The sequence below is a fragment of the Sarcophilus harrisii genome, chromosome 1 (assembly GCF_902635505.1).
Source record: "Sarcophilus harrisii chromosome 1, mSarHar1.11, whole genome shotgun sequence".
NCBI lineage: Eukaryota > Metazoa > Chordata > Mammalia > Dasyuromorphia > Dasyuridae > Sarcophilus > Sarcophilus harrisii.
In genome coordinates, this window is record NC_045426.1 from 4,569,277 (window position 1) to 4,582,883 (window position 13,607).

The following is a 13,607-nucleotide window of genomic DNA, read 5'->3' on the forward strand; positions in this document are numbered from 1 at the left end:
CTTTTGCTCATTTTGTCCGCCCTGGGCTGAATCATCAACATTTGCCCTTAAAAGGCAGAGAAGCTGAAAGGAGGGGGGTCAAGCCCTCCTGCACCTTCTTCTTTGACCAAAAGGAGACACTGAAACCCCAGGATCTTTGTCACACTAAGATTCTCTGCCCACCCCCCACCCACCCCCTCCACAGAAGCCAAATTTAACACAACTGGGATTTTAAAGCTAGGAGACTTGTTGATGTCATGGAAATAACATCCCACACAGTGAGCAATGGGCTTTATTAGTTCATTAAGTCAGGAAAAATCTGGGTTTCTGAATCTCACTTTCCTCATCTGTAAAATGGGGATAATAAAATCCAGAGCACTGGTCTCGTGAGGAGCAAATGAGATAGTGTTTGCCAAGTGCTTTGTAAACATTCTAATCGTGCTATTGCAATGGCCCTTATTATAATGTTGTGGAAATGGAGCCGTCTAGGAGAGCTGCTCATCCCATGTGCTCCCAAATTTGGATTTTAAAAATAAGGGGCAGCTGGGTGGCGCAGTGGACAGAGCACCGGCTCTGAAGTCAGGAGGATCTTGACCTCAAACATTTAACGCTTCCTGGCTGTGTGACCCTGGGCAAGTCACTGAAGCCCAATTGCCTCAGGGGGGAAAGGTATTATCGCTCTGCTTTGGGAATCAGGCTCTGGCAGAGTCATCAAAGGTTTGCTCTTTGGGGCCATCACTCCTGGGGAACACCCTAGGGCCATCATTCCTGGGGGCTCCCCCAGGGTTATCAGCCCTGGGGAATACCTCCAGACCATCTCTCCTGGGGGACACCTCCAAGCCATCAATCTCCTCCTGTGGGTCTTAGCCTCGGGGAGGCAGGCTGGGCCCAGGGCTGCCCCTCCTGATGATCATGACCGGTCAGGTGTTACTGAAGGCCCCCATCCCCGCCCCTCCATCCCTAACCAGATAAGACCCAAGGGTTTTCTGTCTTTCCTTCCGGACTTTATCCCGTTTGATGCTGGGAGGAGCGAGGGCTCTCCCAGCCCCCTCCCCGGGACAGCGCCCCAGAGCCCCCTGGGCAGTAACTTCTCTGAATTTGCCCCGAGTCGGGGCCCAGCTGGGGCCAAGGTGGAGGCCCCCCTGTGGCCGCGGGCCTTGCTTCCTTCTCCCCCCTCCCCTCTGTCCCCCCCTTTCCCCCCCTTCCCACCCCTGTCAGCCGCCCTACCTGAGAGCGAGAAGCTGATGAGCCTCCGCTTCCCGGCCGGGTCCGGGCAAGTTTTAAAAATTGGGAAGAAAGGGGGGGGGGCGGTGGGGCTTTTCCCACCCCGGAGCCCGCTGGGGGGGGCCCCGCCTGGGAGCTCCGGGCTCTCCTGGGGCCCGCCCGGGGGCCGGGGGGCGGTTGGGGGGGCAGTCCCCGGGCCCCCGGGGAGCCGACCCCGCCCCGGGAGCCCCCTTGGGCCCGGGGCCGGGCCCCCTTGGGGCCCAAGGGGGGGGCCCCCGGGGGGCCTTTAAGAGCTGGACCAGCACTTGTTCCCCCCGGCTGCCCCTTGCAAGCTTTTTTTTGCGAGGGCCCCAAGGGGGGGCCCCCTTAAAATGGGTGCCCTAACAAAGCCGCCCTGGCCGCCTTCTTTTTGGGGGCCGGGGGGGCCCCCGGGGCTTTTGGGGGCCCGGGGGTTTTTCGCGGGGGCGGACCGAAGGAGGGGGAAAGGGGGGCCCTGGGTTGGGGGAGGCTAAATTTCCCCCCCAAGCTCGGGGACCCTTTCCTTGGGCGCTTTGGGTAACCTTGGGGGGTTTAAACGAGTTCTTGCCCCTTTCCTTTTTTGGAAAAGGGGAAAGGGAAAAGACCCCAAAAGGGTCAAAAAGGGTTTCACAAGCAGAAATTTAAGGAAGGAAGTGGGTTCTCCCCTCTCCCAGCTTTGCCCGATTCCTTCCTCCTTTTGCCCCCTCCAGCGTCTGGCTGTCATCTTTGTCCGCCTGCACTGAGATGTTCTGTCCTTCTGCTGAGGGGACATCACTGGGGAGAGGAGGAGAAAGGGGAGAGGGGAGAAAGGGGGGAGGGGGCTTCCTTGGACATGGACGGGGTTTCATGTACAAATGTTTCCAAAACAAAGCCCACTCAGGAATTTCTCTAAGAACTTGGCTAGGTTGGAAAGGTCGGGGTGGGTGGCCCCGAGGAGGGAGGCTCTCCTTTGAGGAAACACAAACTCATTCCCATGATTTCCTTCTTCGTCAAAGGAGAGTATGTGTATCTGGTGCCATCAAAGGGCTAAGGTGTGAACAACATCAGCCCCAGGGACTCCTGGGATTCTAAGCTCTTGGATCAAATTCAGCTGGGGGGGGGGGAGAGTGTGGGTGTGAATGGCCCCGAGTTGTGAGCGCAGCCATTCTGGGAACCTGTGTTACTACATGGGTTGGAGAGGCAGGTGGGTTTCCAGAGAGGAGCAGCAGAACATTGAGACCCTGAAGGGATGGCCAGGGCACGGGCAAGGAATAAGGGTGCTGGTTACAGTGTGTGTGAGTGTATGTGAGCGAGTGTGTGTGTGCAAGTGTGTGTGTGTGCGAGTGTGTGTGAGTGTGCAAGTGTATGAGTGCGAGTGTGTGTGAATATATGAGTGTGCAAATGTGTGTGCGAGTGTGTGTGTGCGTGTGTGTATGTGTGTGTGAGTGAGCACGTGTGCGCGCAAGTGTGTGTGAGTGTATGTGAGTGTGCAAATGTGTGTGTGAGCACGTGTGTGCGCAAGTGTGTGTGTGTTAGTGTGTGTGTGTGAGTGAGCACGTGTGTGCGCAAGTGTGTGTGAGTGTGCGCAAGTGTGTGTGTGTCTGAGCATGTGTGTGCGAGTGTGTGAGTGAGTGAGTGTGTGTGTGCATGTGTGTGTGAGTGTGAGTGTGAACATGGCCCTCCAAGAAGCAAGCATTCCATACCATGTCAGCAGCCTGTGACCAAGCTCCCTTGAACTCTGGGAAAATGCTTGGCCCAGTTTATAAGGCGTCCTTCCTGCTTTCTGACTCACCAACACAGTCAAATCTCAATTTTAAAAAATAAACAAATAATAAGAATATACCAAAACCTTCAAACTTACTTCAAGCAATATACTATTTTATTCCAGAATAGCAAAGGTGGAAAATCTTCAGCGTGGCTTAGAGAGCACAAGACTTCGGTTGAAGAGACTTGGATTAAAAATCAACCCTTGGCTTTCATTTATCTGGGTGAATCTATACAATCTCTCAGTTTTCTCATCTTCAGAACGGGTATAACTACTATTTCTTGTCCCTACATCATAGGGTTGTAAGGGAAAAATACTTTGGAAAATGTAAAGCATTCTATGGGCATGAGTGATTGCTACGAACAATAATAACAATGGCTCATTGTGACTTTGGACAAAGCTTTCCCTCTCATTAAGCTTCATTTGCTCCTTCCACAAAATGGGGTCAAGAACAAGTACTGCCCATCTTCTGGGGTCATCGATGTTCTTAAAACCCCACCAGAAATGAAGGTTAGGGTGATCGGTTATCATGTAGTGACCCAGCTTGTTAGACCTTGTTAAGGGTCTACACTGCCTGCACTGGCAGGACCCACTTACAAATTTAATTTAACAATGTTTCTGACAGAAATCGTGGAGAGTGCCGACAGCTTCCTGGCTTCTCTCCTCCCCATTGTTTATTAGGATCCGGCTTTAAATCCCACCTCTGGTAATTATCACCTCTGTAACACTGGGCAAGTCAATCCTTGGCTTCAGCGTCCCCATCTATGAAACGAGGGGACCGAGGCAACAAGGACCCTTTATGTCCCTTCCAGCTCTGGACGATCAGGTGTCAACACTTGTCGATTCCACCTCTCTAATGACTCTCAGCACCCCCTTTTCTCCATAGGTTTTGCATATCTCTATTTATTCATACAGGTCTTTGCATAGATTTTGAGCTAGAAGGCTCCTCAGAGGTTTGAGTTCAACCCTCTCGTTTTACAGATGAGGAAACTGAGAACTAGAGCGGTCTGAGTCATACTAAGAAGAGAAAGACCTGTGACCTCAAAGAATATGTATTCCTGGAGGGAAAGCATCAATGTCAGCTATTAGCATCAATGTCCACCTCCCATCACCGATATGGAATACTTATCACAGAAATTATCATCCCTATTTTACAAATGAGGAAAACTGAAGTTGAAGGGATCCTGGGAAAGGTTGGGTATCATATCAGAGGGCATCTAGGCTTTCCCCACCTGGTTGCCCCTTGCCATTGTCTATTAACTCACACAGGAAATTTAAAAATGATTCATTATGCTATAACCCCTACATGACCAACCAGTGACCTGTTAAAAGCTGTACTTTGTCCTTAGACTCCGTTCTGGCCAGACTGGCTCCTTCCTCAGTTGAATGACCGCTTTGGCTTAGTAAGGAACAGCACCTTCAGACTTCCCGACCACTTCCATTTAACTTTCCACATTTTCCCCAGAGACCACCATTTCTTGTATAAGTGTTACACTATTCCAGAATAGCAAAGGTGGAAGATCTTCAGCATGGCTCAGAGAACACAAGACTTAGGTTGAAGAAACCTGGATTCAAAATCAACCCTTGACATTCATTTATCTGAGTGAATCTAAACAATCTCTCAGTTTTCTCATCTTCAAAATGGGTATAAATAATATTTCTTGTCCCTGCATCATAGTGTTGTGAGGAAAAAAAATACTTTGGAAAATGTACAGCATTTTATCACGAGTGATAGCATGAACAATAATGACAATGGTTCATGGATGGTGCTTTTGAGTTTACAAAACAGGTTTCCTATAATCATCCTCCTATTGAGAAGATGCTCCAATTTTGATATGGGGAAAATGAGGCTTAGAAAGGTAAAGAGATTGGCTCAAAGTCACCAAGTTAGGAAACTTCCAAGAAATATGCCCTTTTTTAATCCAACAATTGAATTTATGAAGAGAATATAGGCACTTGTCACCTTTTGTAGAGAACTCCCAAATCCATTTGTGTTTGCCACTAGCGGGTCTTAAAGATAATAGAAACCCTCCCTAAAGGGATAGGGACCAGATCGGACAATAACAGCAAATGGGAGCACGTGGCTTGGTTCTGGGACTTCTGAGAGTTAATATGGCAGGCAAAGGATTCTATGAAAAGAGGCTTTGAAGGGCTCACCCCATACACACCATCTCCTTCACAGTCTGCTCCTGGAGCCTGCAAGAAACTATGGCTCTGAGGCTGAATCCATATGGGCCCATGAAGGCAACTGTAATGATGGGGTTTTCACCAGAAATTGGCTTGGAGGAGGGTTAGATTTAAGGGGAAAGTGAGATGATGATCCAGCAAAGTGGGGAAACAACAGTCAGATAGATAAAAGAACTGAGAGGAAATGGTATCATGGAAGCCAAGGAAAGAGTATCCAGAGGGAAAGAGGAGCAAACAGTAGCACTGAGAACTACAGGAGGTCCAGGGGACAAGGACTGAGAAAAGGTTCATAAAGTGAGCTTTTAAGGGATTCTTGGTAACCTTACAGAGAGCAAATTCGGGGAAGCAGTGTGGCTGGAGCCAGCTCACAAGGAGTCGGGCTGAAGATGGCTGTGAATATGTCCTTCACGTTACCACAGATGAGTTGCTGCAACAAGTCACGTGAAGGCAATCATGACTAGACAAGGGGGGAATCAAAGAAAGGTGGGAGTCTGAGAGCTCTCCTGAGGGCACGGGATGCTTAATAAGAGACCTAGAGGAAGGTCTCCAGCTGGATGGGACAGTCTGCCTCTTGAACATGGCCAAGATGCTATCACTGGTGAGGAGCCGGGGCTCCCTTGTGTCTGAGGAGTTACCCCAGCGATAAGCACAGGTCCACACTCTATACATGTTCTCTATGTGGCAGCTCCACCCCAGATTGGCTTCTTGATGGGTCTGTGGAGAATGGTGTTCAAACAGAACACTTACAATGTCAGAGCTCCCACGGCCACCCCCAGGCTGGTGGGCACACAAAGGTCTATCTGGAAATCCTACTGACCTGGTCTGGGAGGCAACCCCCTTCTGGGCACGCCATGGTAGGTGTTCTTCTTCCAGGATGCCCCTGGCCAGCATCACCTCTGGGGAAACTCTCAGGAGCCCTGAGTAAGGCAGGAGCGGGCAGAGGCATGAGCTCACACCGGTGCCTCCAGCACTGAAGGCTCCCAGCTTTCCCCTTGCAATCAGGTAAGCAAGCATGGGAACCTTAAGTCCCTGGTGGTCTATCAGCAGACTTTGCTCACTAACTGCTTCTGTTGCCTGGGACCACTCCCTCACCTAGGGAGAAAGTGCCCTGGATCTGGGCCCAACTGGATCAGGACCCTGGCACTAAGGGTGGGTTCTGAGTCCCTAGCAGCACTGAGATTGCTGCTGAGCCGAGTCCTAGCTCCTTAAGAGGAGGATGCAAGAACTATTCACCCTCCTCTACCACAGATGTAGTTTGGGAGCTGACATTAATGATCTACTACGAGTTAAGCATTAATTATTATGAAGAGCTGTAGAAGGGTTTTAGCTGAGCCAAGCTGGGCACAAGCAAGCCCAAAGGTTTCCTGCGGAGACCACCCATCCGGGACCACAGGAATAAAAGCAAAACAACAGCAAGACCACTGGAAACATACTAGTCTCTTTTAAAGACAATTTCTATTGATTTAATTTTCTCTCTCCTTCACATCCCAATCAATCTCTCTCCCTTCTTCAATCATTATTAGGAAAAGGTTTAAAAAAAGGAAGAGAGCACGATAGCAAAATTAGGTAAGATGTCACCTGCATGCTTAATACCAAACTTTTTTGATGACCCTCGGTCAAGGACTAGAAAGACAAGAATAATAAGAAAATTGTGGGACAGGGCTTCATGGGTAAGTAGACCTGGCAATAATGGAGTCCAGATATGAGTAAAGTGAGGTCAGAACAGAGATTGCAATGAGAGCAAAGAACTGGTTTAGGAGGAGAGAGGGAGAAGCAGAGGTGGAAGAAATGGGGATTTTGCCCAAATAGGAGCATTTCAGACTTTATCATTTTGAAATTTCATAAGATAGTAAATAAGACTTAAGGGATGGACCCACTTGCGAGTGACTGAAGCGGAGCAGAGATGTAGGTTGTGGGAATGAGGCAACTGGAAAACAAGAAGTCTTGGCAAACATTTTTGGAAGACATCCATGGAAGGTCCTGTCTATGAAGACAGGCTTTGGGTTGAAGAGAAGTTCGAGGCACTTGATGAGGCTCCCCAGGAAGACTTCTTTATGAAGAGAGCATCCGTAGTCAGGCTTTTGTGATGGATTGACTCCTTTTCCTGGATTATCTCTCCTTCTTTCCTTTCTTTTTGAAAAAAGGAAAATCTTTGTTAGAGTGGACAGCTCTAGAGCGGACAAAGATTTTTGTTAGAACGGACAGCTTGCTGGGCAGGAAAGGAAGGAAACTGATAGAAAAACAAAAGGTTGTTTTTCCTCAGAAGATGGGCAGATGGCCACACCGAGTCTCTGGGTCAGGTCATAATGGATATGTAGAGTGATCCTCAAAGGAGAAGAGGTTGAGAAGTGATGGAAGCAAAGGGAGGGCCCAGAGGAGGCGCCGGGAGCATCTGTGCTGACAGCTCCTTGGTCCAGGGTAGGTTGGGGGATGAGAAGGGATCATGAGGGAGTAAAGTTTCATCACTCAAGAGAGAATTGACCAGAGAAGAAGTGATTCCCAAGAAGGTCACAAGAGGCGAGGAAGGAGGGAGGAAGGAGAGCTCAATCAGTCAATGAGCAAACACTTATTATAGCCATGCCTTGAGCTAGGGTCACAATAAAGCTAGTCCTGCCCTCATGGAGCTTACATTCTCCTAGCAGAGACAAATGGTACGGACAAAAGTCTACGCAAGTCCTAGAGACCGGTTAACAAGGCTTCCAGGGACCAAAGGGGAGAGGGCAGAGACCTGGTGTTGGGCCAAGAGGATCAACTCTGCTCCTGACTGAGCTGTGGGATGCGGTAAAGGAGAGCTCTGGTCCCGGGCAGCGGGCAGTCACTTCACTTCCTGGAGTGCTCATCTCTCTAACTTTCTATTCAGTCCCCCTGTTCTCATGAGCCAGACGCCCAAATGGCCTCTAGAAGTTTTCCCTAGATGTATGCTAGAAGGAAACTGTGTCCTTAGATTGGAGAATGGCTTGGAATGGCAGAGAGGAGAAAGCTTCGGGTGGTGGGAAGGCAGCAGGTATCCTGGGGGTCCGGGGACTTCCTAGCATCCAGTCAAGCACTCGAATGTCCTCTCTTTTTCTGCTTGAAATACAAGTGTCAGGGCTTCCCAGTGTCACGATGAGCTCAGTACTTCTGGGCCAGGGGAGAGGGGCTCTGGGATACAAAACACTGACCCAGACAGTGGAGCAACATCTTGCCGGTGGGCAGCCTGCCAGCTGCTGGAGAGGGGAGTAGAACAGAGAGGGAGTTCTGTGCTGTCACTGGTCACATGCCCAACTGATAAGTAGCCATTCATTCATTCATTTGACAAGCATTTATTGAGGGCTCCCCATGTGCAAGACAGAGTTCTGAGTAGTGGGGAGATTACAAAGATGGAAATACTACCAAGCTCCCGTGAGCAAGGAGCTTTTGATTCCAGGAGATCAAGGTCATCTTGGCAACTCTTCTTGCCTCACGTGGGGATGGGGACAAAGCCTAGAGTTATATGCAGCTGGAGATAAGTTTTTTGTCCCCCCCACCCCCAAACACACAAGTAAACACTTTTCTTCTATCTTAAACTTGTATGGATTTTGTCAAGAAATACATCCACATATTGTCTGTAAATGTTTCCCAAATTATTTCCAAACCTCAAGTAAACTGTGAGGGCCCTTTGATGTCCTTGATGTAAATAAATTGATTTTTCTGGGGCTTCTTCAGTAGAAAAGTAGAAACTTCAGAATTTAAATCACTCAAACTCTCACTAATTACAAATCACCCAAAGGGTTCGGTGCCACTTTCACTGATCAAATACATTTCCTGGAATCCCTATCTGGGGGGATAACACTGAAAACCCCTTTGAAGAGGGGAAATGAGCCAGAGGGGAATTCTCAGTGCCATCTAATCTCTTTAAACTTCCTTAGATTGGTGGAGGCTGTCTCAGGATTTGAGAGCTTTTCAGAACATTGACCTGAGGGTTGGAAATTAAATAGGATATGAGATGTCCAGAGATCTTTTGAAAATTATTTAATCTGGCCTCAGACACTAACACTTTCTAGCTGTGTGACCCTGGGCAAGTCATTTAACCCTAATTGCCTCAGGGAAAAAAAATATATATATATATATATATATATATATATATATATATATATATATATATATATAAAACCACCACCACCACCACCAACAAACAAAAAAGAAAATTATTCAGTAAGCCTGCTGGAGTTCCAGACCTCAGCACACTGCCCGGCACATAGCAAGTGTTGAGTTAATGCTTGTGGATGGATTGGGAGATAAAAGTCTTCTTCATGCTCTAGTTATCCTATGCACCAAGGACAGAAGTCTTCTTCACTTTACAGCAGGTGCTTAATAGATGTACAATGAACCAAGATGGAGGCATTTTAGTCTAATAGAAAGAGCCAAGTACTTGGAGGAGGGTGCTGTTTTTGTAGGAGGGCTGTGGTACTTTTACTATCTTTGTGTCATTGGTCAGTTCACTTTCTTTCCCTAGGCCTTGTTTTTTCTGTTTTTCTAATATATAACATGGAGGATTAGATGGTATCATTATCATTGTCATTGTCATCACCTTCATCATCATCACAACCATCACCACCATCATTATCATCACCACCATCACCATCACCATTACCATCACCATCATCATCACCACCACCATCATCACCATCCCCATCATCACTACCACAATTATCACCATCATCATCACTATCATCATCATCCCCGTTCCCATCCCCATCATCATCATTACTATCATCATCATCACCACCATCATCATCACCACCACCATCATCACTATCATCACCCCCCATCCCCATCCCCACCATCATCATCATCACCAATCATTATTCCAGCTTACAAAGCATTTCCCATACATTATCTCTTTCATCTTCATAACAACAGACAGCCCTGTAAGGTCAGCACTATTATTCCTATTTTACAGATGAGTAAACTGAGACCCAGAAAGTAAAATTACTTGGCCATGGTAACATGGTAATGATCAGAAGTAGCATCTGAGCCCAGGCTTTCCAGGCTCCACGGACAGTCCCCATGAACTCCGTGAAGGCAGAATCATCATCTTTCCTGTAGTTTACATATTTATCATAAAAATTACTAGGATCTATTCTTAGGCTGGCAGAATTTTTTTTCCTTTTTTAGTCCTTATGTTATTTGTTACCAAGAGTAACTAGCGTCTGGTTCTCTATGGAGGTGGATTCATTTCCCCAAGATTCAAATCACAGAATTTTCCTTGTGTTTTGTTTTCTAGGCTTCAGTCAAATTAATCAATGAAAAAGCACTTGTGTGCCATGTACTATGTACGAGAGGAATGGGAAAACACAGGAAAGAATGAAACATTGCACACGGTAAAAAAAGAAGAAGCACAAAGGAGTCTGGGAGATTGGGACTCTTTAACAGCGAGAGCTGAGCTTTGAAGGAAACTGGATTTTTTTTCATGTGGTGATGCTGAGGGAGTTCATCCCAAGTAGGGGGAGCAGCTTATGCAAAGGTGTGGAGGTGGAAGACAGAACATGATGTATGAGAAATAGCCACAAGACTGGGTGGGCTAGACTGAAGAGGGTATGAAGGGAAGAAGATGCAATCATCTTGGAAAAGCCAAAGAAAATAGATACTTCAAGGATCTTTGATCTCATCATTGGGAGCTCCTTTGACTGATGAGGATTGTAATCCTTTTAAGCCACAAAAGATTCTATTTATGATTTTCTGTAACTAGAAATGAGTATCTTGAATACAGTTGGAGCCTAATCCAGACATTCACTCAACAAGCATTTATTAAGTGCCTACTACTTGTGCTAAATCATGGGGAAACAGTCCTTCCTTCAAGGAGCTACTACCAGTCTAACGGGACAAACTGGAAATATCTTGGTACCTACAAGACAAGGAAGTAGAAGATCATTTGAAGGGGAGACATGAAAAACTGGAGGGAGAGGAGAGGTCTCCTGCAGGAGCTGGGATGTCAACTGAGTCTTCAAGGAAGCCAGAGAAATAAATGCTTGAGGATCCCCACAAGTCACAGAAGCAGAAGCTCATCTGGAAGGGATAGCAGGACCCATCTAGTCTAACCATTACAGATGAGGAAACTGAGGTTCAGAGATACCAAAAATTTGTCCGAGTTCATGGTAGAGCTGACATGTTACGTCTCCTGATACCAGGTCGTGTAGTTCATATTATTTATATTCATTAGTATTATTATCATATCGTTACTCTCTCTGCTTTCTAGGGACCTGCTGGCACTATTTGGACACGTGCTCCTGCAGCCTCTCTCTTCTGGACCTCAATCCTCAGCATCATTACCCAGCCTCTCCTCCGTTCCGCTCATAGAAGACAAAGCTCCAGTCCTCATTAATACTGACTCCCCCTCTCTGCTCCCTTTCTCCCATAGGGAGCTCACTTCCTGCAAGCACACGCTTCACTGGTCCCGGCCCATTTGCCTACGAGCACGCTCTGTCACGAGCATGCTCTGTCATGAGCCCGCCTCTACGGGCCTCCCGGCATCAGAAGCCTGACTCAGGAGAGGGATGAGAAATGGCTGCTCTTCCTTTGCCTCCTTCTAGCCAGGACAGTGGGTCCCTGGAATGAGGGCAGTGGAGAGAGCCCCAGTAGCCCCAGAGTTTTAGAAGCTCCTTCCGTGATGGAGCGGAACCTTTCGATTCAAAGTCGTGGCCCCATGAGTCCAGCATTTGGGACTTTCTGTTCGTTGTGGGGCAGGACCCTTCGATCAAAGGTGAGCATTAACAGCCTCAAAAAGACCAAATTTAGAATATTTAAAGTAAGGCTGTATGAGACCAGAAGGCACGCCAAGATGGCGTCAAGAGGAACCCCTTACCAGGTCCAGGAAGACCTGACCATCTCTATGGAGCTCAGGAAAGGTACCGGTGGGACTAGGTGTTTTGGCTGATCCACCTTTGAGGCCTTTCCCAGATCTAAATATATGGTTCTCTGGGAGTTACTGCTTGTTCTTGGAGGAGAAGAATCCCATCAACCAATCGAACCAGCAGCAAGCATTTATTAGGCACCAACTGTGTGTCAGGCACTGTGCTGGATGCTGGGGATGCAAGATAAAAAACACAAATCTCTGTGCTCCAGAAGCTTAACCTATAATGGAAGAAAGATGCTCTAAGGAGAAGAGAAGCAGATGACTGGAGATAGCAGGCAGGGAACCAGAGGCAGACGGACGGCTTTCCTATGGACCACAGATTCTCTTCTCCCTCAGGCTCAGCAGGGGAACAGAAGCTGGGGGCATTGCCTCTTTTGGAGGAGGGAGCCATAGGGAGCCCTCTCCCAGGCAGCATGAAGGACCATCCAGGAGCCGTTTTTTGACCTTTCTTCTGTCAGGAGCTGGGAAGTCTGCTTGTCTCATGTCCAGGAAAGTCCAACTGAGACCAAAAGCAGCAGAACGTGGCTCTCCTCTTTCAGGAGTAATTGTGCGCCTTCCATGGGAGGATTATTTTTAAGAATTCTGTTTTCATTATGGAGGAATCACTTTGATAGATTTGCATGTTTGTATTGAGCTGAAAATTTCCCTTGGTAACTCATGGGCTCAGTAACTCCCAACTTACATTAAATTTATGAGGTTGTCATTGATCTGGGAATTTCCCCATAGTCCAGGAGCCTCATGGTTTCCATTAAATCTCTTCTCTCCTTTCTTTTCCCTCCAGCCCACTTCCTTCCCCTGCCTCTCTCTGTCTCTCTGTATCTCTTTTTGTTGCTCTCTCTGTTTCTGTCTCTGTCTCTCTGCCTTTCTCTGTCCTCTCTCTCTGTCTCTCTCATTGTCTCTATCTGTCTTTCTCTCTTTCTCCCCTCCCTCCCTCTGCCTCTGCTTTTGTCTGCCTCTCTAAGTATACTTAATGTCTTTCTCCACTTCTTTGTTTCTGTCTCTGTATTTCTTTCTTCACTTTCTGTCTCTATTTTCCTTCTCTGTGTGTCCCCTCTGTCTCTCCATCTCTCTTGTATTTTCCTCTCTCTCTCTCTCTCTCTCTCTCTCTCTCTCTCTCTCTCTCTCTCTCTCTCACACACACACACACACACACATTTTGTAAGGCCCTATTTCTAGATGCTTCAAATCCCTAGAACATCCCAGGAGCACTGACTGACAAAGGTTTGGGGTAGAGCAGGCTCAGTCCCCCCTTCCCCATACCATGACACATCTGCCTTCTTTTTCACTTTATGCACACACCTACCCTTCTTCTCTTTCTTGCTGTTTCTTGCAAGTTGTCCCACCTCCATGCTCCCTTTGGATGATCTGGCTTCTCCCAATTCCTGGGTAAAACCGTAGGAAGTCTCCCTCTTTGAACCCTGTGTTGCTGAAGACCAAAGACTAGTCTTTGTAATTCCATCACTAAGTGCAGTGCTTAGTCCATAGTAGACAAGACAAGGGCCATGACCATGTATTAAGCACTTACTGTATGTCAGATTTTCCATTAAGCACTGGGGATAAGACAAGCAAAAAGGTAATTTG

At 47.5% G+C, this 13,607-nt stretch overlaps 1 protein-coding gene across 1 annotated transcript in view; it reads right to left on the reverse strand.

The window, feature by feature from the left end:
- Positions 1-13,607, reverse strand: part of HECW1 (HECT, C2 and WW domain containing E3 ubiquitin protein ligase 1) — a 240,336-nt gene that overhangs the window by 76,807 nt on the left and 149,922 nt on the right. Inside the window, exons 7-9 of the mRNA XM_031951752.1 lie at positions 9,614-9,638; positions 8,378-8,400; positions 1,207-1,234 (exon numbers count right to left, since the gene is read on the reverse strand). Of these exons, the coding sequence (XP_031807612.1) occupies positions 1,207-1,234; positions 8,378-8,400; positions 9,614-9,638 (76 nt within the window). The remainder of the gene's footprint in view (positions 1-1,206; positions 1,235-8,377; positions 8,401-9,613; positions 9,639-13,607) is intronic.